This window comes from Dreissena polymorpha, chromosome 4 (assembly GCF_020536995.1).
Source record: "Dreissena polymorpha isolate Duluth1 chromosome 4, UMN_Dpol_1.0, whole genome shotgun sequence".
NCBI classification, from domain to species: domain Eukaryota; kingdom Metazoa; phylum Mollusca; class Bivalvia; order Myida; family Dreissenidae; genus Dreissena; species Dreissena polymorpha.
In genome coordinates, this window is record NC_068358.1 from 113,616,307 (window position 1) to 113,641,306 (window position 25,000).

General features: G+C 38.8%; 2 protein-coding genes across 2 annotated transcripts in view; one reads left to right on the top strand and one right to left on the bottom strand.

Moving 5' to 3' along the window:
* Positions 1-19,570, top strand: part of LOC127877833 (cyclic nucleotide-binding domain-containing protein 2-like) — a 22,594-nt gene extending 3,024 nt beyond the window's left edge. Inside the window, exons 4-17 of the mRNA XM_052424097.1 lie at positions 3,579-3,708; positions 4,726-4,800; positions 6,824-6,912; positions 7,516-7,589; positions 8,395-8,483; positions 12,612-12,763; positions 14,024-14,101; positions 14,773-14,833; positions 15,148-15,259; positions 16,028-16,089; positions 17,167-17,241; positions 17,976-18,134; positions 18,746-18,805; positions 19,164-19,570. Of these exons, the coding sequence (XP_052280057.1) occupies positions 3,579-3,708; positions 4,726-4,800; positions 6,824-6,912; positions 7,516-7,589; positions 8,395-8,483; positions 12,612-12,763; positions 14,024-14,101; positions 14,773-14,833; positions 15,148-15,259; positions 16,028-16,089; positions 17,167-17,241; positions 17,976-18,134; positions 18,746-18,805; positions 19,164-19,406 (1,459 nt within the window). The 3' untranslated portion in view covers positions 19,407-19,570. The remainder of the gene's footprint in view (positions 1-3,578; positions 3,709-4,725; positions 4,801-6,823; positions 6,913-7,515; positions 7,590-8,394; positions 8,484-12,611; positions 12,764-14,023; positions 14,102-14,772; positions 14,834-15,147; positions 15,260-16,027; positions 16,090-17,166; positions 17,242-17,975; positions 18,135-18,745; positions 18,806-19,163) is intronic.
* Positions 19,571-19,845: 275 nt separating this feature from the next.
* Positions 19,846-25,000, bottom strand: part of LOC127878712 (uncharacterized) — a 21,599-nt gene continuing 16,444 nt past the window's right edge. Inside the window, exons 13-16 of the mRNA XM_052425244.1 lie at positions 24,416-24,721; positions 22,690-22,821; positions 21,937-22,023; positions 19,846-21,263 (exon numbers count right to left, since the gene is read on the bottom strand). Coding sequence (XP_052281204.1) covers positions 21,054-21,263; positions 21,937-22,023; positions 22,690-22,821; positions 24,416-24,721 — 735 coding nt within the window. The 3' untranslated portion in view covers positions 19,846-21,053. The remainder of the gene's footprint in view (positions 21,264-21,936; positions 22,024-22,689; positions 22,822-24,415; positions 24,722-25,000) is intronic.

The window sequence follows — 25,000 nt, forward strand, 5'->3', positions numbered from 1 at the left end:
AATTGGATCAATTTATTTCCAAAATTAGGGATGTCTGGTATATTAATTCCTATTTTTAGAATATTTTTTAAAGAAATTCCTTTAAGCAAACAACATAGACCCAGATGAGACGCCGCCGATGCGGCGTCTCATCTGGGTCTACGCTGTTTGCCTCTTCATTTTTTCTAGACGCTAGACATAAATGGATTTATGGGCCACGGGTCCTAAGCGTGGGGCAGGGGAAATTTTCTAATTCAATATTGTTTTATACTTAATCATTATTTTAGATTGTTTAAAATATTTGAACTTCTTGCAGCAAATACATTAAACTTAATTTCTTTAGAGACGAAAATCTGTAAATAAGTCATTTTAAAACTAATTTTATTGAATGTTCTCAGCAGAAAAACAAATATTACTCGTAATCTTCATAATGTTGCTTGTAGTATTTTCTTCTGTTGATCACTACAGTTTATATGACTTTATCCGGAAGCCCATGGTGGCAATTGTTGAGGCATTATAATTACATATACTGGAACATTTAAGTTTTAAAATGATCAGTGTGATGACTTACCGCCCTAGCGGTTACACATCACTAAATCAATCCTCGACAAACAAGGGTTTATTTACACCGGTATCATATGTGTTTGCTCAATTTATCTTAATGGGGCTCCGAGAATGAACGAGGTGATCGCAAGTAGCCCAGAGCTATAAATCTTTATTGTAATACTCCCAGAAACTAACTATTGTTATCTCAGCGATATTCATGGTTTGTAGAAACAGATGTCAACGAAGGATAGACACTCATGACATGCGACAAAACCGTTTTAATATGAAACCGTTTTCGTTCAATCAATTTTTATGATATGTGCTTCATCAGTTCAACTGAAGGTGCTTACCGTCTTTGTCTGAACGGATTTTAAACGAAAGCTCAGTATGTTTACGTGGTTTAAACTGTTGACCTCTCGATTGATTTTTTCTGAACGTTCGGGAATGTTAGTGTTAGGATACATAATATGTAAGAGCCTCGATCTGGGAAAACGGGGCTAAAAGGATCTGCGTTAAGGATTGCCCCAGGATAATAGTATACAGCTATTTCATGGATGCGCGGGATGCGCGGTGAACAGTCAAAACTGTTGTCCCAACGTATCAGGGATGACTTTGGAACTGTTGCCCGAGGCCTATCGGCCTCGGGCAACAGTTCCAAATGTCAGCACTGATACCGAGGGACAACAGTTTTGACTGTTCACCAAGCATCCATGAAATAACTGTTTTATTACCTGATCAAATTTCAGACATAGAAAAAAAAGCACATTAAATTTAAACACAACAGTGTTATTGAAACCTGAATATAGACATTTTTCAACACATGCCTTGGCCTTACGTAGAACTTGAAGCATAGGAAAATGTCAAACAGCAAATGACTCTTGTTTTAATTGTATTCACTGTTTTAATTTTATGCACGAGCGGGCAACAGTTCAAACTATTGACCAGTCAACAGTTCGAAATATTCACCGGTAACAGTTTTAAACATTGTAACATTAATTTTTCCACGAGGAAATAGCAAAAAATAATTCATTATCATTTATATTAGGCATCAGGTAATAACATGTGTTTTCCACAAAGGCTAATCAGGAACGCTGTTTCCACTTTAATTTATATTTTCGTTTTAAGGAATTCTCTTCTGAGCGAAAATCCAGTCTATGCAAATAGGTTCGTCCCTTAGTAACATATGAGACAGCACTTGGAACGACACTTTACGCAAATGCATTACACCATGTTTTCCCAGAGCGAGGCTCATATATTACATCACTTAAATATCACCAAAGGAAGAAATAAACAAAAACAACAGATAAAAAGTACTTCTATCGCCTTCAACTGTCCCCAATAAGTATTAATATAAGTTTCGTAGCATAGTACACACCTGTACATTTGTATTTTTAAAAATACATGTACATATTGTATTTGTTTAGAGTGGAGGCAATCAAACGGTATAATTTATACATCGCCAGTCTTATTTGGTATTATATAGGATAGAATTAGAATTAGGGCTTATAACGCAGGCTTTTGTAGATTGTGAAATCGTGCGAAATAGTTGCATAACCACTTTAGTCCAGTTAATTAAATGTTTCACACTCAGTTAAATGGGTTTAACGCATATTAGTGCTAAACAATTAACGATACTTTAAGAATTTTTTTGTAAATATAGGCCCAATTCGTTCCAAAAAATATCGTGCATTGTTTCAGAGATATCGCTTTTACATGCTAAAACTTATATCAAACGTACCTCCTACATAATGTTATAAATAGTAAATAAGTATGCGTGTATGCTTATGTTTACTGGACACTAATGTATATATGTGCTGCCTCAGGCGAAATGGGTCCTTCACCCCGTGAGACCTGCGTAGCCCCAGACTAACCTGCGCATTCGGTCAGTCTGGTCTGGAGCTACTCTGTCAACTTACTAGACCACATAACCTTATGCGACCTTAGAGCGAACAGTTCAGCCAAAATCAGACTGCGCAATTTTCGCAGGCTGGTCTGGAGCTACTCTGACTGCATATGGCATAAGACCCATTTACGCATAACGCGGCTCATATATGTCTATGAAGGTGGTTACAAATAGTATAGCCCGTATTACGTATCCAAAGTTTTCATTCGCGACACTTACACTCTTAGCAATTAACCTTTAGTAATTTTGCTCCTACATTTCATGTTTTTATTGCGTTTTTAAGTTACTGTATTAAATCCATTAAATAAAATATGTAAGTTTCATTCAGTATGTTTATTTTGTCTTACGTCTTACATGGATATGCAATGTACATATCGCGCTATGACCATAACATGCGGACATGAAGACGAGTAAACATATTCACATATTCTTTGTAGTTTATGTTTGGTATGAAGGCACGTAAAAAGGTTCAGTTTCAAACACATACAGATGAGCGTAGATGTATCTTTCTGTCGTACACGTATAACAATCTTTCAAAAGACTACGAATAAACTACCCAAGCTCGCACTACCCAACAAACAACACACAACACCATTAACTAGATCTCGATCGATTATTTGTCATAGAGAGTTGTTAGTATCTAACAACATTTTACATTGTCGGTCAAAGAACACCTTGGTGTCGTGGCTAAAGAACCATGCGTGGTCAAGCAACAGATTTTGCAATTGATATTGTCCTATAACAAAACACGCATTTTCTGTGCTAAAGATACATTTTCGCTTATGAAGTCAGATCACTGTTCATGTCGGTCATTTAATGCATGGTTATAAGTGCAAACACATACACGTAATAACTTTCATTATTCTAGTTGATTTTTTACACCTTTTGCCCGATGCCTAAAAGCAGTGTGTGGGTGGTATATCGATACGTTAGCTACGTACTTGCATGCTTTCGTATGTGTATTGTTTCGTGCGTGGGTACTTTAAGAAGTGAGAGGTTCCATATGTTTAAATGCAAATTGTTGGTACCTAGATATTCTTAAATTATAAATGAGAAGTAGCGGTAAACATTTAGCAAATATATACTTAAGTTGGTCTGCTCCTCTCGTTTGTATGCTTCACACAAACCTCTGTCTCCCCTCTGCCCACAGGCAGCCGACGAGCGGCATGTCGGGGATGAAGACGTTCATCGACATGGCCAGCGAGACGCCTTCCACCGAGCAGAGCATGAAGAACGCCGGCCTCTCGTTTGACCCCAGCATCTTTAAGGCCAAGAAAGAGGTACAGAGGTATAGAGTCGTGCTCTGAGAAAACTGGGCATACTGCATGTGCGTAAAATGTCGCCCCAGATTAGCCTGTGTAGTCCGCACAGGATAATCAGGGACGACACTTTCCGTTTTATGACATTTTTTCGTTTTAATAAAGTCTCTTCTTAACAAAAATCCAATTTAGGCGGAAAGTTTCGTCCATAATTTGGGACGACACTTTACGCACATGCATTATGCACAGTTTTCTCAGAACGCGACTCTATAGATCGCATGATATGTGGACTCGTGTCTGAGTACTGCGGTCAACATGTGTGTCAACCTTTCATACAAACGAGTCTCCCTTAGTGAAAACGGAGTTTAATGCATGTGCGTAAAGTGTAGTCACAGATTAGCCTGTGCAGTCCGCACAGCCTTATCGGGACAACACTTACCGCTTTTAAGTTAATTTTGTGTTCAAATAATGAATCTTCTTAAAGAAAATCAGGTCCAGGCGAAAAGTGTTTTCCCATAATTAGCCTGGGCGGACTGCACAGGCTAATCAGGCATGACACTTTACGCACAATCATTAACAGCCGTTTTTTTCCAGAGCGAGAATAAAATGGTAATTAAACCAGACATACGTTGCGCTTGATGATATGGGTATCACGTGCACCAACATTTTTATAAAATTCTTATGCATATGTATCGAATAACTTGTGATTAACTTGTGCTAGTTGCGTGAACGGTTTATCGTTTTGTTTTATTAATACATATTTTAAGAGTCAATATGTGTATGGTCAATGATCTTAGCGACTTGATCGCTGAATAAGTTCTTTTATTTCGTTTTAACCTGTAAAAACAGCTATAACCATATATAATCATTGCACGTGTATTTTTTTTCGCAATAAAGTTTTTAAGCACTTCGTATTAAAGCTACTGTTTATACAGTCGCTAGTATTCTTAATAATACAAATGAAATTTTGGAAGCTGTAAAATGACCCAATTTAATCGTTTGTGTCATAATCAAAACGCTTTATGACTGTATTACCAGATATCGTTGAGCACCGAGACAAAAAGCATCCTGACTACGGATCCGGCGGAACGGACACCGGAGCAAGTGCAGACGGTAAGTGTACGTCGTGTTCTGACGTCAGAGCATGTGCAGACGGTAAGTGTACGTCGTGTAATGACGCCAGAGCATGTGCAGACGGTAAGTGTACGCCGTGTGATGACGTAAGAGCATTACAGACGGTAAGTGCACGTCGTGTTAAAACGTCATAGCAAGTACAGGCGGTAATTGATCACCGTCATATGACGTTAGAGAAAGCGCTGACGGTAAGTGTTTTCCGTGTTCTAACATCAGATCATATGCAGATGGTAAGTGTACGTCGTGTTTGACGTCAGATCAAATGAAGACGGTAAGTGAGTGCCATGTGATGTCGTCAGAGCAAGTGGAGGCGGTAAGTGTATGCCGTGTTATGAGTAGACGCTAAGTGTACGCCGTGTGATGACGTCAGAGCAAGTGAAGGCGGTAACTGGTCGCCATTTGATGACGTCAGAGCAAGTATAGACGGTAAGTGTACGCCGTTTGATGACGTCAGAGCAAGTGTAGGCGGTAAGAGTTCGCCATGTGATGATGTCAGAGCAAGTGCAGATGGTAAGTGTACGCCGTGTTTTGACGTCAGAGCAAGTGTAGGCGGTGGGTGTACGTCGTGTTATGACGTCAGAGCAAGTGTAGAAATAAAAGTGGATGCAGAGTTCTCTCGCCAGGTATTTCGAAATTTCCAATTGACGTACTTTGATATATGTAATTAAATAAAAGCTATTAACTACATGCCGTTATGTTATAAGTATTTTAATAGAAAGCTTTATATTTTTTTTTTTATTTACTCGGATACTTCTTTTCAATATTTTTCAGTGTATCTTATAAGATTCTACTCTTTTTGTAAAACCTGTCATTAACAAAAACAACCTTGTGTGCACCGCGGGGTCGACCCAACTTTGGTGTTCAACATCCCAATGTGCTTTCGCTTGTTTGTCAACACCTTGTCGGTCAAAAGCGATACATCGCTAATGTTATACTTGTAATGTACAAACCGACTTAAAATAAAATTTGTATTTGTATTTGTATAACACCTATGCGCGTTGCAGTGGTACAAATGATTTCTGAATCCGAACGAAGTTTGGTATATTTATCAACAGTCCTATTATCACACGTTTCATTTTTACTTTATATTAAAATAGAGAACAGGAGTATATTACGTTAACTTAGAAACACCTCGCTGGGAAAGCCCATGACTTGAATCGGGTCACGGCCACATTAACTTAACTTGGCAAATCATGAAAATGTACCACTGAAACACTTGGCAAATAATGAAAATGTACCACTGAAACACTTGGCAAATAATGAAAATGTACCACTGAAACACTTGGCAAATAATGAAAATGTACCACTGAAACACTTGGCAAATCATGAAAATGTACCACTGAAACACTTGGCAAATCATGAAAATGTACCACTGAAACACTTGGCAAATCATGAAAATGTACCACTGAGACACTTGGCAAATAATGAAAATGTACCACTGAAACACTTGGCAAATCATGAAAATGTACCACTGAAACACTTGGCAAATCATGAAAATGTACCACTGAGACACTTGGCAAATAATGAAAATGTACCACTGAAACACTTGGCAAATCATGAAAATGTACCACTGAGACACTTGGCAAATCATGAAAATGTACCACTGAAACACTTGGCAAATCATGAAAATGTACCACTGAAACACTTGGCAAATCATGAAAATGTACCACTGAAACACTTGGCAAATCATGAAAATGTACCACTGAAACACTTGGCAAATCATGAAAATGTACCACTGAAACATATGTTTTGGAGTTAGGATAGTTATACACACTTCGGTTCTCAATGCAAATGTTGGGCTATTAAAACTCTGAGGTTCAACGCCATATTTAATTTCTCCCTTTATTTTTGAACACCAATATTTGGTTTACACCAGAATGCTGTACATAATTGCATTTTTTATCGGCTGCTCATTGAAAATTAAATGCTTTACATGTTTCGCTATGTATTCCAATGTGCCTTTTCTGTGCTAGATACATGTACATATCATTGTGTGTTACAGGCGATGTTCGGACTTCAATGCCTGCGTTCGTACGCCGAATACCCGCTGCACATGCAGGAGAAGCTGGCCAAGGTGGCCTGGTATGAGGTGTAAGTAACACTTGTGTCTTAACTACTATACATGCACTGAGGTTCGCTGTCGGAAAACTGGGCTTAATGCGTGTGTGTGAAGTATCGTCCAAGATTAGCCTGTGCAGTTCGCACAAGCTAATCAGGGACGACACTTTCCGCTTATCTGGATTTTTGTTCAAAATAGACTTTCTTTAACGAAAAATATTTAAAGCGGAAAGTGTGGTCTCTGATAAGCCAGTGCGGACTGCACAGGCTAATCTTGGACGACACTTAACGCACATGCAATAAGCCCAGTTTTCCCGGAACGAGGTTCGTGCGCTTAGTCAATGAGAAGTTGTAATGCACCAAATGGACGTTCGATTGTTTGCCACGCACCTATAAGAAATTGTTGTGTTGTGATGATACAAAATAGAATGTTCGCGCATGTACATTGTGTTTTGATATTTATTTCTCTCAATGTACTGCATTTAAAATAGTTTGTCTGTTCACTTCAAGCGTGACAGTTTTGAATTACATGTACATCTGCAAGTATGTTTATTTTTTTGGTTCTATTAAACTATATAAATATATACTGTGAGGTTTAGTGGAAACAACATGTGTACACCTTTTCTGCGTTGACAGGGTGGCACCGAAGAGAATCATTATTCGTCAGGGACACATCGCGGAAAACTTCTACTTCGTTCTGTCTGGTCACGGTATGTATTACCGAATATCAGCCTACCGTGTACACTTAGTGGCCAAATGGTCCAGTTTGTACTCATATACTATAAATGTGACTCATTATAAATATGTACGATCTATTTGAAAATGTCTCAATGTGTAGAGGAACAGTATCTTATCAATCAACTTTTGTATTTACCAAACATTTGTTAATATATCAGTGATAAAAAAATCACTACAAATCATAGAACAAGCAATAATGACAAAAGAAAGCGAATATAATTGATATATGTTTTTGTAACTTATAAATATATGTGCTGTAATAAATGAATGTAGCTCCAAACCAGCCTGCGTATCCGCGAAGTCTGTTCAGGTGTTTACCCGATCCGCTATAAAGTCACTCAATGTTCTGCGGTCATATTAGCAGACAAGGTACTTCTGACCAGACTGTGCAAATGCACTGGCTGGTCTGGAGGGATCAGGATGGTCGCATAGGGCATAGCATGCACTGGCTGGTCTGGGGGGATCAGGATGGTCGCATAGGGCATAGCACCCATTTTCAAAGGACGCGGCATAAAAACAATGTTTGTACGTTAGCCTCTATCTAGAAAAACTAGGCTTTATGCACGTGCGTAAAGTGCCGTCCCAGTTTACCCTGTGCAGTCTGCACAGGCTTATTAGGGACAACACTTTCCGCTTTAATAATTGTTCAAATAAAGTGAAATTATGTTAAACGAAAATCCAGTGTAAGCGGACCCCGCAGGCTAATCTGGAACGACATTTGCATTAAGCCCCGTTCTCCCAGGGCGAATATTGTATTTTTACTGTCTTTTCTGCCAGCTGTGGTGACGATCCTGCTGAAGGACGCAAAGACAGGCGCCTCCTTCGTGAAGACAGCCACAGTGATGAAGCAGGGCATGAGCTTCGGGGTAGGCTGCTGTCGTAAACAGCTCATAATTCTAATAACGTGTGTAACATAAAATAACTGAAACACAAACCGTTGTACTTTAGGTAATGTTTAGTTGTTTGCAAGCGAACAACTAAGGTTAGAACCACGCGTTTCAAGCCAGTTCTCTCTTAACTACGATAAAGCTGATAACTGCCGCATCTGCCGCATCTGCTGCATTCACGCGAGAAAAGAATTGTATAATTTATGCAAGAGGTATGAGTTCTTCAACTTTATTCATTCACAAATGGAAACATAATGTGAATATCGTGTTAAATGGAATATTTTTGAACGGAGCGTATACAGAAAAAAAATCAATAAACAATGTTTGTATTATACGTGTCGCGGAAGAGAATGGTTATTAATGATTTAAATAGTCCGCTATCTGCTGCGTCTTAATGACGTAGTATTTTTGCTCATTCATAATCTGAGGCTATTAATAGATGCGGGAAAATAAAACAAATGCTCTAAAACATATATAGTGGAATGTCCGACATCCACTTTTTATGTTTATAAATGAACTGCACTCCTGTCATATCTTGACATCTTTGACACTGCACCAGGTCATATCATTTTTTCATCAACATGTTGAATGTAAAGTCGAATTTCTCACCAATACCTTTTTTTTTTAAAGAAACCCTGGCGGATATGTTACTCGGGAACATTGGTTGATATCATTTTCTGTGCAAAATCTTTTTCACTGGCATACATTTAAAGAAATTTGTAAATAAAGTACTAAATAGGGGACAAATCCCTGCATCGTCGACTTCAAATATTTCAATAAATCCTGAATAATAATAACCAGGATTTTTCTAACATACATGATAATACCACCTTTGCATATACCAAAAGATATTTTTATTAAAAAATGCCTTAAAACAATTATAGAACTGGCTTTATTAACCATACCGAAATTCAGCAAAATTTATCTGAAACTTTTCCAAGCACGTCCAATTTTTCACATCATATCGGGTTTCCGGGGATGGTATGCGAACAACTTAGCCGATATAACATGATACATTTCCATTTAATGAACTCACCCTTAGCTATTTAAAACTAGAACGTTCTATTTACTGATTGTATTCCACCTGATTCAAATTTACTGAATGAACTCTTCTTGAACCTCTTTGCTGTTATTCAGTTATAACCTTCCGTTTCCGTTTAATTTCCCCTTTGCTGTTATTCAATGTTAACGTCCCATTAACCTATTAAACTCCACTGTAGCTGTTATTCAATGTTAACGTCCCATTAACCTATTACAATCCACTGTAGCTGTTATTCAATGTTAACGTCCCATTAACCTATTTAACTCCACTGTAGCTTTTATTTAATGTTAACGTTCCATTAACCTATTAAACTCCACTGTAGCTGTAATTCAATGTTAACGTCCCATTAACCTATTAAACTCCACTGTAGCTGTTATTCAATGTTAACGTCCCATTAACCTATTAAACTCCACTGTAGCTGTTATTCAATGTTAACGTCCCATTAACCTATTAAACTCCACTGTAGCTGTTATTCAATGTTAACGTCCCATTAACCTATTAAAATCTACTGTAGCTGTTATTCAATGTTAACGTCCCATCAACCTATTAAACTCCACTGTAGCTGTTATTCAATGTTAACGTCCCATTAACCTAGTAAACTCCACTGTAGCTGTTATTCAATGTTAACGTCCCATTAACCTAGTAAACTCCACTGTAGCTGTTATTCAATGTTAACGTCCCATTAACCTATTAAAATCCACTGAAGCTGTTATTCAATGTTAACGTCCCATTAACCTATTAAACTCCACTGTAGCTGTTATTCAATGTTAACGTCCCATTAACATATTTAACTCCACTGTAGCTGTTATTCAATGTTAACGTCCCATTAACCTATTAAACTCCACTGTAGCTGTTATTCAATGTTAACGTCCCATTAACCTATTTAACTCCACTGTAGCTGTTATTCAATGTTAACGTCCAATTTACCTATTTAACTTCACTGTAGCTGTTATGCAATGGTAACGTACCATTAACCTATAAAACTCCACTGTAGCTGTTATTCAATGTTAACGTCCCATTAACCTATTAAACTCCACTGTAGCTGTTATTCAATGTTAACATCCCATTATCCTATTAAACTCCACTGTAGCTGTTATTCAATGTTACGCCCCATTAACCTATTAAACTCCACTGTAGCTGTTATTCAATGTTAACGTCCCATTAACCTATTAAAATCCACTGTAGCTGTTATTCAATGGTAACGTCCGATTAACCTATAAAACTCCACTGTAGCTGTTATTCAATGTTAACGTCCCATTAACATATTTAACTCCACTGTAGCTGTTATTCAATGTTAACGTCCCATTAACCTATTAAACTCCACTGTAGCTGTTATTCAATGTTAACGTCCCATTAACCTATTTAACTCCACTGTAGCTGTTATTCAATGTTAACGTCCAATTAACCTATTTAACTTCACTGTAGCTGTTATGCAATGGTAACGTCCCATTAACCTATAAAACTCCACTGTAGCTGTTATTCAATGTTAACGTCCCATTAACCTATTAAACTCCACTGTAGCTGTTATTCAATGTTAACATCCCATTATCCTATTAAACTCCACTGTAGCTGTTATTCAATGTTACGCCCCATTAACCTATTAAACTCCACTGTAGCTGTTATTCAATGTTAACGTCCCATTAACCTATCAAAATCCACTGTAGCTGTTATTCAATGGTAACGTCCGATTAACCTATAAAACTCCACTGTAGCTGTTATTCAATGGTAACGTCCCATTAACCTATAAAACTCCATTGTAGCTGTTATTCAATGTTAACGTCCCATAAACCTATTAAACTCCACTGTAGCTGTTATTCAATGTTAACGTCCCATTAACCTATTTAACTCCACTGTAGCTGTTATTCGGTGTTAACGTCCCAATAACCTATTAAACTCCACTGTAGCTGTTATTCAATGTTAACGTTCCATTAACCTATTAAACTCCACTGTAGCTGTTATTCAATGTTAACGTCCAATTAACCTATTAAACTTCACTGTAGCTGTTATTCAATGTTAACGTCCCATTAACCTATTAAACTTTACTGTAGCTGTTATTCAATGTTACGCCCCATCAACCTATTAAACTCCACTGTAGCTGTTATTCAATGTTACGCCCCATTAACCTATTTAACTCCACTGTAGCTGTTATTCAATGTTACGCCCCATTAACCTATAAAACTCCACTGTAGCTGTTATTCAATGTTAACGTCCCATTAACCTAGTAAAATCCACTGTAGCTGTTATTAAATGTTAACGTCCCATTAACCTATTAAACTCCACTGTAGCTGTTATTCAATGTTAACGTCCCATTAACCTATTAAAATCCACTGTAGCTGTTATTAAATGACAACATTTAGCTGTTTTGAAGTAATGATAACTTTCCATTTACTAATGCAATCCCCTTGAACTGTTTTCAAATTACGTCCTTATTCTGATTAACCCCCCCACCACCACCACCACCACCCCCCACCACCACCCCCACACCACCACCCCCACACCACCACCCCCACACCACCACCCCCACACCACCACCACCCCCACCCCCCGCACCACCACCACCCTTCACCACCCCCCCCCCCACCACCACCACCACCCACCACCACCCCCCTCTGATTGATATTTAATAACTTTCATTTCACGGAGTTTCATCAGTGCTTCACCGTGATGCAGTTAAGATTCAAGGATACGCAGGTGTATTGAACTATTGCATAAACTGTCTGAATGTGTTTGTTCACGACAAGAGTTTCATACCATCATCTTGTCTTTACTATGGTGATTTTGTCAATGTGGAGAAAGTCACGTATAATATGAGCCGCGTTTTGGAAAACTGGGCTTAATACGTGCGTCCTAGATTAGCCTGTGCAGTCCGCTCAGGCTAATCAGGGACAACACTTTCAGCCTTGTCTAAAGTTTGGCTAAAAAGAGACTTCTTTTAAACGAAAAATGTCATTTAAGTGGAATGTGTTGCCCCTGTTTAGCCTGTGTGGACTGACTGCACATGCATTAAGCGCAGTCTTTCCAGCATGTGGCCAATATGCAACTCTTTTGCTTTTCTTTGAGGACAGGAGTTGGCATTGCTGCACCATTCGAAGCGCACCGCCACTGTGACGACACAAGACACAGTTCAGCTGCTGTCTATTGGGCGCGACGACTTCTTTGACATCTTCATGTCCGGTGACGGAAACGATGAAATGCCGCAGCACATCCGCTTTATAAGGTTGGCTTCGTCTTCTTGAATCATGGCATACCCTGAACTTTAGTTGAAACAGAAAATCACGGGAATAAATGGATTGATTTGTTATATTTGTTTTATTTTCACATCGCTCTGGGAACACAAGGCTTAACCCTTTGCATGCTGGGTAATTTGTCTTCTGCTAAAATGTCGTCTGCTGAATTTCTAAAATAAGCATTTTCTTCGATTTTTTTTCAAAGAATACTATCAGAATAGCAAACAGTTTGGATCCAGATGAGACGCCACGTTCTGTGGCGTCTCATCTGGATCCAAACTGCTGAAAGAGTTAATGCACGTGCGTAAAGTGGTGTCCCAGTTTAGTCTTGCTAATCAGGGACGACACTTTCCATCTTAATGGGAATTTTTGCGTAAAGGAATTATCTTATAAACACAAATTCAATCAGGGCGGAAAGTATCGTATCGGATGAACCTGTTCGGACTGCACAGGCTTAACTGCGACTATACGTAACACCCATGCATTAACCCCGGTCGCCCAATAGCGCGGCTAATTTATAATATGTTCGAATTAAAATGTTAGCTTATTTGAGGGACGAAAAATACAATACACGCATTAGTTCTTACTAAGTTCTTACCGACTTTGCAAAAAGAGAAAAAAATACAGTTGTGTGTTTATTAGGCGCAGCGTCAATTCTTATAATATCATAAGGAACTTATTATATAATTGGAGGGATTCATCTTTTATTGAGTCAGCACAGACTCTGAGAACTGTCATTGATAATTTTGTTCATGAATCCTTTTTATTCTTGCTTTCTCTTTCTCCCCTTTCCCTTCTATTTGTCTCATTTCCGACGTTGTTCAAACTGTCTTTTTTTCGCCTATTCATCCTTTATTACGTTATCTACTTCGCACGTGTTTTAGTTTATCATTTATTCGGACTATTCCATAATCATCCATTAAGTCACTCGTGTGTTTCTATATCATATCTATTAAGGAATTTCCCTGATTTCAGCATATAATGGCCTCATTCAGTCAAAACTCTGCTTAATGCATGTGCATTTTGAAACGGCTAATCTGGGTCGACATTTTGCGCTTTTTTGGTATTTTTCTTTTTAAGAAAGTTTCTTTTAAGCAATTTACAATACAATTTAGGCAGAAAGTGTCGTCCCAAATACGCATGTGCGAAATACGCACGCTAATCTCGGACGATACATTCCGCACATGCATTTAGCCCAGTTTTCTCAAAACGAGGCTTATAAAAAAATCAAACCTATCATCTTATTTCAGTAACCTTGACTTTATGAAGGACTGGCCGATACATGAGTTGGTGGAACATCCCGAACATTGTCTTCTTCACTTCTACAAGTAAGTCGTTCTCGATATCTCTGCTTCACTTCTACAAGTAAGCCGTTCTCTATATCTCTCTTAACCCGTGACCACTTAGATACGTATTTTGACGTGTTTGTAGTCCCATAGAAAGTTAAATTCAATTAAAGACCTTTCTTACTAGATTCAAGTTTTGAAGGCTTCATTTCCAACCCTTAGATACTGATGAGCAGCAAATAACATAAAACCTGAACTGACTGCGAGTTACTCGCAGGCTGTTCTGGTTTTATGCTGTTTGGAAATAGCAATTTTCACTTTGCCTCTGAGTTGGAAAGGGTTAATGCACTTAATTGTGATGTGTGCAACATATACAAATGCTATAAAATTAAGAAATAGTGTACCAAATGTTCAATGTATATAACTTTACGTTTGCAATACATCTAGATTTCATTTAAAGACAGATTTATGTCAGTATACAATTCGAAGGAAGAGCATTTGTGTTTACATGTATATATATTTGGAATTTATGTATACATTGCTGAGTCACATACATGGTTGAAGTTAATACTATTTTATTATGCATTGTTTGGATAAACATTCCATTCCTTTTTGTTAGAATGGTTATTGCTTAAAATTGGTTTGAAGAAAAAGAAAATGTTAACTTATGATTAATTTATTTTAATATGATGAAGTCAGTTCATTCTTTTCAGGCGAAATATGACCATTGTCGCCAACAGCAATGACTCGGACTGGCTGTATATCGTCAAGTCGGTGGGTATCATTTATACCTATATATACGCCTAAATAGAGCTGTCGTTTAGAAAAGACAATCTTTAAAACGAATAATTTTATAAAAGCGGGAAGTGTCGTTGCTTCTATGCTTCTATGCCTATGTGGACTTCACATGCATTAAGTCCAGGTTCATAGAACGCGGTTAAATAAGTTTTCCAAAATGACGACATTCTTATGACAGACATATGGATACTTCTTTGAACATAAAGCATCGTCATGTTCATAATGCCCATGTCTAAGATGTCAATTTCGGTGTTAAATGAAACGGGTCCATGGACTATTTTTCCCTATAGGGTTCTTGTGTCGTAATGAAGAAGCTGAAAGGCGTCATCCCGAACGCCAATGCAAAGCCAAAGGTGGCTTATGACGAATTCCTTCCCGCCAATATGAAGGCCATTGTCTATGGTAAGGTATCAATCCCGCGGAAACGCCATGGGCTGTTTCCTAAACGATCGTACGACAATTTTAACTTACGAGAGAATTTTGTAATCTTAAAAAGTAGACGAACTAGCTCGCCATGCTCATCAAACGTATACGTCTTTAGAAATGCCAATGAAATTAATAAAGTACAGAAAATTTATAATCATATGATATGGACTTAAGCAATTATGCATCTTTGAAAAATGTATCGTATCATAAATGTGTACTCAGACGTTTATTGAAACGGTCCCCAGGGCTGTTTTCTAGCAAAAGTGATGATTATTCAAATTTTAATCTCGTTCTATGTAAAGTCGGCTTAATGCGTGTGCGTAAAATAGACGTTGCAAGGACAAACGCTACTTTCCGCGTTTATGGCATCTTTCGTTTAAAGAAAATCTCTTGTAAAAGGACATCAAGTCCAGGCGAAGAGTGTCATCTCCGACCAGCCTGTTCGGACAGCACAGGCCTATCTGGGACAAGAATTTTCGCACATGCATTAAGTCTTCTTTTCATAGAACGAGGCTCAGCAAAGAATTTTAACCATGAAAACTTTTAAAAAATGCAACCTCATTTATTATTTATATCGACTGCGCGTCCGAGCAAATCATATTGATCTGACTCATATTGTAAAATCAAATAATTGAATTGAAAAATATCCGGATATCTGTAGGATTAATGCAGATTACGTTTGAAATTGTTGCACGACATTATGCTTTACGTAAGTGCAATAACTCAAATGTTTTTATATTTCAGCTCCTAAGGTTGACTCCGGTCTTCGTCGCAAAAAGCGGAGAACTACTGAAAAGGACAAGTCGGTATGGACTTAGTTCCATGTTTTTCCTTGTCAATATGTGTGTGAATTTGAATTCAATAAGGTTACATTGTCTGGAAAAAAACAGGGAAGAATGTGCTTCAAGTTTAATCCCAGATAAGCCTGTGGAGTCTGTTCAGGCTAATCGGGGACGACACTTTCGCTTTAGATTGATTTCCGCTAAGAAGAGACGTCCTTCAAGCAAAAAAATAAATTTAAGCGGAAAGCGTTGTCCCTGTCCGCACAGGCTTATCTGGAAAGACACTTTATGCACATGCACTAAACCCCGTTTTCCCAGAGCGAGGCTTCTTTATTAAATCGGAATGAAAGTATTAACGTTCAATTTCAAAGTTCATTACTCGTTACATACATGTACAAGCACTACGCCCTAAAAAGCTGTATTATTCCCGGTACTTTGAGCTTGAAGTATATCTAAGTAGTGTTTCCCTTTATTGAAATGTAATATGGTTAATTATAAAACTACAAATGGTAAAATGGTAAAACTACAAATGGTAAAATGGTACTTTAAGCTTGACGTTTATCTCAGTTGTGTTTCCCTTTATAAAAATTTGAATGGTAAAGTTAAAATTTAATGGTAGAATGCACACATGAACAACCAATGAAATAGTTAACAATGAAATAAATATAACCCGTCTTTGCATTTAACGGACGTGACTTATAGTACCCCAAGAAAAAAAATTGTCTTCACTTGTAAAATTAAAACGTTACATGACACGCTTTGGGAAAACGGGGTTTAATGCATTTGCGTTACGAATTGTTCCAGATTAGCCTGCGTAGTCCACACTGGCTAATCTGGAACAAAACTTTCCACCTTGCGGGACATTCGTTTATAAGAGACTTCCGTAGAAAGAAAAAAATCCACAAAAAAGGAAAATTTCGTCTGCGGACTGCACAGGAAAATCTGGGACGACACTTGTTTAAGCCCCTTTTACACAGAACGTTGCTCATATGCATTGAAGCATAATTTTTGATGGTTGATTTCATCTGCGCTTCCTCTAATTCCTCAAATAAATCTCTCGTTTTTTTCCGATGTTATTTCTATGACCGCTGTGTTATCCAGAGCGGACCGCCTCGGCCCGAGAAGTTCTCCAAAGGAGCCTACAGTCAACATCCGCACACCAAGTCGGCACATTTTGTAAGTTTATCAACGTTATTAGCATGGGAATTTGCAATCAGTAATGTAACATGTTTAACTAAATATGGATTTTGTATTGTTTTATTATGAGCGTTATTCCTGACTGAAGACGAGTTAAAATGTATATCGTCTTATTGTCCGTATTAATAGTATATTATATAACCTATATATCCAATAGCGGAAGGATTCTGCATAAGATGCGCGTAATATTGCAATAGATTTGGGCCGTACTATGTGAAAAAAGTTTCAAGCATGTGTGTGAAGTGTCTACCCAGATAAGTCTGTGAAGTCCGCACAGGCTAATCAGGGACGACTGTGAAGTCCGCACAGGCTAATCAGGGACGACTGTGAAGTCCGCACAGGCTAATCAGGGACGACACTTTCCGCTTTAATGATATTTTTCTTCTGAGCAAAAATCAAGTTAAGGCAGAAAGTTTCCCCCTACGGACTGCACAGGCTAATCTGGGACGACACTTAACGCACATGCAGTAAAACTCCATTTTAAAGAGCACGGCCCATTCATACAAATGCTTCTTTTTTTCATACTACGTATTGACGGATGTTAGCGCAGACTTCATAACGTATGCATACCGGATGCAGTTGCTATATTGTATGCCTGTGCGTTGTTGTTTTTTGTCGTTTCTTTGCGGTTATTTAAGAAAGACGTGTATTTATTCCCTCCCAATAGGAATGTGTTACATATCACAAGCGCTTCACAGTAAGCTCCCTTGCAGGCGCCGGCAAAGAGCAGTTTCGCAAAGCGGAAGCGCTACGAGCCACCTCGCAGGTGCATCCCGAAGAAACCGGAAGTGCCAGAGACGAAGCCTGTGCCTGTGACCAAACCCGGACCGGTGTTCGTGCAGGTGACCCTTATGAAACCGCGTGACGTCTTTGTAAGTAATGTTGACATAATTGCTCGATTTTGTTGATCCGTTTCTTAGTCAAATGATGCATTCTGCGATATGTTTATTATGAATTTGTATTAAGTCATGTATGCGCAGTTTTTTTGTTTTAATAATTGTAGGTTGGTAAATATCTATCTTGGGTCGAATGAAGTCTACAAATGTCATAGTAATTATAAGTTTGAGACACGAATTTATTGTAACATTTTTATGGTTTCTATTTTAAAGTAACTCAATATTGCTGACCTGAACCCAGTGCTATGGTCGAATGTAAAGGGCAATTAGACGTGTTGTCTATACCCATGCTTATATGTAAAAATGCTGGTACTTGTTACCAGTCATCTGAGCCGCGTCATGCGAAAATGGGTCTTATGCAATATGCGACCAGCTCAGACCTGCAAGCACACTAGCGCGGTCTGGACACGAGCTGCCTTGAAGCCCATTAAGTCACGCAACATTTTGTGGTCTCATTATCGGACATGATAGCCCTTAACCAGACATCGGGGCTGCGAGGCATGGTCTTGGGCTACGCCCTCTGCATATGGCATAAGGTCCATTTTCCCATGACGCGAGTCATACTTACGACAGTTTTTGTACCACAGGGGCTGGATACCGTCACGTTTGAAGACGGTTTACAACGGTCTACCACGGTAGTCAGCCTGGTGAGTGGCAAATAGAGTTTTCGGCAATGTCATGATTTTGTTGAACTATTAAATACAATAAACAGCACTGAACAATAAACCTTATTAAATATATGAATGTCGTGTCTTGTTTGATACAAACCTATTTTAATTGGTGTCGGTTTTTTTTAAAGAAAGTCACATTACTTAATCTCATGTTTATTTATTTTTAAGATATTTTCATTAAGTTGAGTCACTTAATGTGATATCTTATTCAGTAGACCTTATCACATAATTCTACTTATAAATATGTTACTGCACATACTAAATATATCTATATGATACTATATACACTATGTACCAACTTCCATACGATATATGTATGACTGTATTTTCAAAGGTGAGTCGAGGCGCGGAATGCATCATGTTGTCGAAAGAGTTCTTCGTGAAGCATGCGAACGAGGCGGTGAAGAAACGGATACGAGAGGATGTGCGCGCATACCCGGAAGAGGAAGTGTTTCAGGATAATTTGCAGATCAAAGAGGACTGGACGCTCTACAAGAAAGTGCTCCTCGGTGACGTCACCAGTCAGATTGCGGAGAACAAGAAGCTTGACCAGGCGACAAATCATTGCACAAAATAAATTTTCGTTTGTTTTATGTACATTACTTGTTTATTTTGTTGTTATTTTTCGTCCGTTCTTTGCATTTTTCTAATTCAAATTATGTGTTTATTAATCGTGAAACTCACTTTTTAAGCATTGTGATTAATAGATATAATAATAAAAATAAAGATAATAAAAAGTCATTTTGTTTTCTACATCCCTGTGACCGATGTACTTATATACATCTGTCCCGAATTGCCGTTGTAATGCATTACCGAGGTACATTAATATACATGTTGTTCTTACAGGCCTTTAAGCAGATATTGTTATACAATTAAGTAGTATGCTGATAGAATTGTATAAATTATACTATATCTACGACCTTTATGCAATATAGTATACCATGACAAAATGTTACAATATGCATAATAAATGTTTAAAAAAACGCTTCTTTTTTATTTTTATTTCGTTGGCATAAAATCAAATTAAACAAAACAAACAGAATATGTTGAAACGTAATACAAATAGCGAAAAATATAAATATACAAAAGAATTCAACAAAGACTTCATCTTACTAAAACTCAAGCAGGAACTTCTTTAGTCATATCGTATTGTAGTGTTTATTCGCTGTAATCACGAAAACAAGTCTTCATACGTTTTCGAGATTTCTTCACACGTACTATATATGTTTATTTGAGATTTCAGTAAACGACTGTAGCCACCTGCCTAGACAACAGTAGCCACCTGCCTTAACGACAGTAGCCACATGCTTAAACGCCAAAAGCCACCTGCCTTAACAACAGTGTTAACCTGCCTTAACGACTTTAGCCACCTGTCTAAACAACAGTGTTAACCTGCATAAACGACTGTAGCCACCTTCTTGATCATCAATAGCCACATGCCTTAACTACATGGTTAACCTGCCTAAACAACAGTTTTAACCTGCCTAAATAACAGTGGCCACCTGCCTAAACAACAGTAGCCATCTGCCTAAACAATAATGGCAACCTGCCTAAACAACAGTGTTAACGTGCCTAAACAACAGTAACCACCTACCTAAACGACAGTAGCCACCTGCCTAAACAACAATAGTCACTCGTCTAAACGACAGTAGTCACCTGTCTAAACAACAGTAGCCACCTGCCTAAACAACAGTAGTCACCTGCCTGAACAACAGTAGTCACCTATCTAAACAACAGTAGCCACCTGCCTAAACAACAGTTGCCACCTGCCTAAACAACAGTAGCCACCTGTCTAAACAACAGTAGTCACCTGTCTAAACAACAGTAGCCACCTGCCTAAACAACAGTAGCCACCTGCCTAAACAACAGTAGCCACCTGTCTAAACAAAAGAGGCCACCTGCATAAACAACAGTAGTCACCTGTCTAAACCACAGTAGTCACCTGTCTAAACAACAGTAGCCACCTGCCTAAACAACAGTAGCCACCTGCCTAAACAACAGTAGTTACCTGCCTTAACAACAGTAGTCACCTGTCTAAACGACAGTAGTCACCTGTCTAAACAACAGTAGCCACCTGCCTAAACAACAGTAGCAACTTGTGTACTGGCTGATATACAGCAGTGATCAACTGCCTGATACTGTACATGTATATGGTAATATTGTTAATACATAAAGCTACCGAGTCCAAGCTACCGATGACAACAAACACAGGGAATCCGTTCCGCTAAACTGAGTTGAGCCGAGTGCTCATGTACGCGGCCATCACGTTTTCCTTGTATGCCGACCAGTCCGCCTCTAGCTGCATGCTCTCCTGCATGGTGTCCTCCGCCGGGTACACCTTGATGATGTCACGGATGCGCAGCTTGCAGCGCTGGTCAGCGTACTTTAGGAGCACTTTCTTGGAGAGCATGATCACTTCCGCTCCACGGCTCACCTGCGGACAGCGAATGGAGACTATTTGAGCATCGCTCTGTGAAAACGGGGCACATTGCAATAATCTTCTACGCGAAAATCCATTTTATGCGGAAAGTGTCATCTCTGATTAGCCTGTGCGGACTTCACCGGTATATCTGAGCTGACACCTTACGCACATGTATTAAATGTTTTACAAAGCGCGGCTAATCTTTTGTTGTTTGTTTTAGCGTATTTCAGATATACCAGGAGTACAGTCTACATAGTAAAGCTTTTCCCTTGCAAGATTTGCCTACTATACTAAATGGTTTACTGAAACTAAGTGCACATGAGTGCGCAAGCAACTGTCTTCGGAGAGGGTAGGTGTTTGATAATAATGGCCGTAGAGATAATTAACATGACCAATCTCTCACAAGATATTTGGCCGAGGATTAAGGGAAGCGGTTGATGTTACATAACATTCGCATTTAACATCAATAGACACAGTGTAAGCAGTCGTTAGTAAATGAATAATCTACATCTACTCGCCGAGTTTTCAATGCTTTTTCGCATTTTGTTTCATACAACTTGTCACAAAGCGGTAAGTTTCGTCCTTTAATAGCCTGTGTGGACTACACAGACCAATCTGGGACAACACTTAACGCACATTTTAAGCCCGGTTTTCTCAAACCGCGGCTCTCATATGCGGTACATACCAACGACAAGATGGGCGAGTCCACGCCGCCGTCCACATCAAACACCACATCGTCCGCGTCCATCACGTACTTGAGCGTGTTCAGACCCTGAAAGAACGCACACCACAGACGCTGCGTGTAAATCGTCCGCCTTCTAATTTTATGAGTCTCGTTCTAGAAAAACTGGGCCTAATGTTCGTGCCTAAAGTCGTCCCAGATCAGCCTGAGCAATCCACACAGACTTACCAGTGAGTCTGACGATAATTTCCGCATTGACGGAATTTTGTTTAGAGGAAACTTCATTTAAACGGGAAAAAAAACTGTAAAAGCGGAAAGCGTCATGGCCTCTGAGGACTGCAGAGGATAACCCGGGACGCCGCTTTACGCACGTGCATTAAACCCAGTGTTCCAAGAACGAGGCTTGCTATGGCATAGAGGTTTCACTTTGAAAGTTCATGAAGTGCCGATTATGATTGTTCAGCTTTCATTCCAGTTTTTTCAGTCTGCTGAACTTGAATTTAAATTGCAATGTTTGGATGAACTTAGTACATCATTATGTATGTCTTCAAACAGATACTATTATAAAATGCATTAAACATAAGTAGTGTTCAAGAACAACAACAACAACAACTATAATATGTTCATTTTGCCTATTCCAATGAACTTAATATAGTAACGTATCTTCCAATAAACGTTCTAATATAATTATGATATATACCATTACAAATGCAAAATTATGTTGGGAGCACGTGGTAAGCTTTCCTTCCGACTTACAAAGCAGTCCTTAGGATATAGGACCTCCACCTGAACGAACACGTCACCGGCAGGTGCGCTTGACGTCGAGTATGACGTATTCTGGGAAACAGGCCGGTACTCGGCGTGCAGTTTCTCACGAGATGGCACTCTCTGAAGAAAAAAATATCAATCATCAGTTGGGCCTTGTTCCAGAAAAACTGGGCTTAATGCATGTGCGTTAGGTGTCCCAGACTAGCCTGCGCGGGGCTCTTTTCGCAGATGTTTTAAACCCAGTGTTTAATACTATTCATTTGCTTGTCATGTATATAGAAATTTCGAATATGTATTTAAATGCTATTTGCACAATATATAGTAGAAAGAATAGTTGAATATATCTAATCAAGATTAATGCTACAAAGTTATATATTACACACTTGAGTAAAGCTGAATACGATTTAAATGTATCGGTATACCGGTATACAAACTATCAGTTACTGTTAACTGATAGGCAATACAATTTTATACATAATTATTTTAAATGATTTACATTAGTCACGTTTTTAAAGTAAACAATAATTTGAATTGTATGTTATCAATAAACTATTCACACACAGACTAAAACACAGAGGAACACACCATGCTGATACACGTATTAACCCATTTATGCCCAGTGGACTCTCCCATCCTTCTAAATTGGATCAATTTATTTCTAAAATTAGGGATGTCTGGTATACCTATTTCTATATTTAGAATATTTCTTACAGAAATTCCTTTAAGCAAACAGCGCAGACCCAGATGAGACGCCGCATTATGCGGCGTCTCATCTGGATCTACGCTGTTTGCAATGTCCTTTTTTTCAGGACGCTAGGCATGAATAAGTTAATTTAGGCGAAACAGTTGACAACGAAAAAGTGAGACAAGAAGCGGCGCAGAAGAGGATTACAGAAATGCTAATAAATGAAGACGAGTTATTAAGATTATGAAAGAAGTGTACGTTAGTTTAATATAAGAGAGATTTGGTGGTCTATGTATTGAATTTTTTTAATCAAGACGACATTCTATATTATTTGCGTCTCCGGTATTTATGGTAGATATGCAATGCTTTTTTTCTATTAACCCATTCATGCCTAGCGTCCTGAAAAAAGGACATTGCAAACAGCGTAGACCCAGATGAGACGCCGCATGATGCGGCGTCTCATCTGGGTCTACGCTGTTTGCTTAAAGGAATTTCTGTAAGAATTGTTCTAAATATAGAAATAAATATGCTAGACATCCCTAATTTTGGAAATAAATTGATCCAACTTAGAAAGATGGGAGAGTCCACTGGGCATAAATGGGTTAAAAACGCTTGTTATAAAAGATTCCAATTGAACATAGTATGAAATTAATTTGGTGGTAGGTACACATCCGTTGCGTCACGAACAGTAAGTTTACAAACGCTATGAATGAGCTAAACCAACATGAAAACAGAGCTACAAATTATAAACAAATGACAAACAAGTTACTGTTTGGTTTTGACTCATGTTCACCACGGGGCTCCACATGAAACTCTGAAACATGCAAACATCAGTTAACGGGATCAAGTAAAACGGGAATTCGAAACGGGTTATTCCAATGGGTGAAGGAAAGACGAAACTTCGTGAGATGTTAGAAAGGTAAGTTGAAGAGGACTGGTGGTATGGCAATAAGACAGGGGAGGGGATTAGCGAGTTGGAATGTGACTGCAGCAATGTTGGTTGTGTCCCATGGCCATCACAACTCTTACAAAGCTCTGGGGCCGCAATTTCGAAGTCGATTCGTCCAGTTTAGCTCTGGAGGACGGCCTCTCCTTTTGGCTGGGCGGAAGAGGCACGAACTTGATTTCCTCCTCCTCCTCTTCGTCGTCAGCGTCGTCGGTGTCGAGAGTAACGGTGTGGTCTTCCTTGAAGCGGACCTTTCTTGGACCACCCTTCTCCCCTAGGGAGAACTTCCGGGTCGATGCGGTACGTATGAAGAGCCTTGGGAGGGACTCGGGTAGGTCTGTAAGGTCCTTAGAAGGGCTCTCCACGGAAATAGGGTCGGGCGTGTATCTCTACGGAAGTGGAAGGCAAAGTGAGGCTTGCATATCAGCAATTTAGTATTGCAAGAGTTATATCCCTTTGCATGCTGGGAAATTTGTCGTCTGCTAAAATGTCGTCTGCAGAATTTCTAAAATTAGCATTTTCTTCGATTTTTTTCAAAGAATACTATCAGGATAGCAAACAGTTTGGATCCTGATGAGACGCCACGTTCTGTGGCGTCTCATCTGGATCCAAACTGTTTGCAAAGGCCTTCAAAATTCAGTTCCCGCACGGAGAGAGTTATGTATATG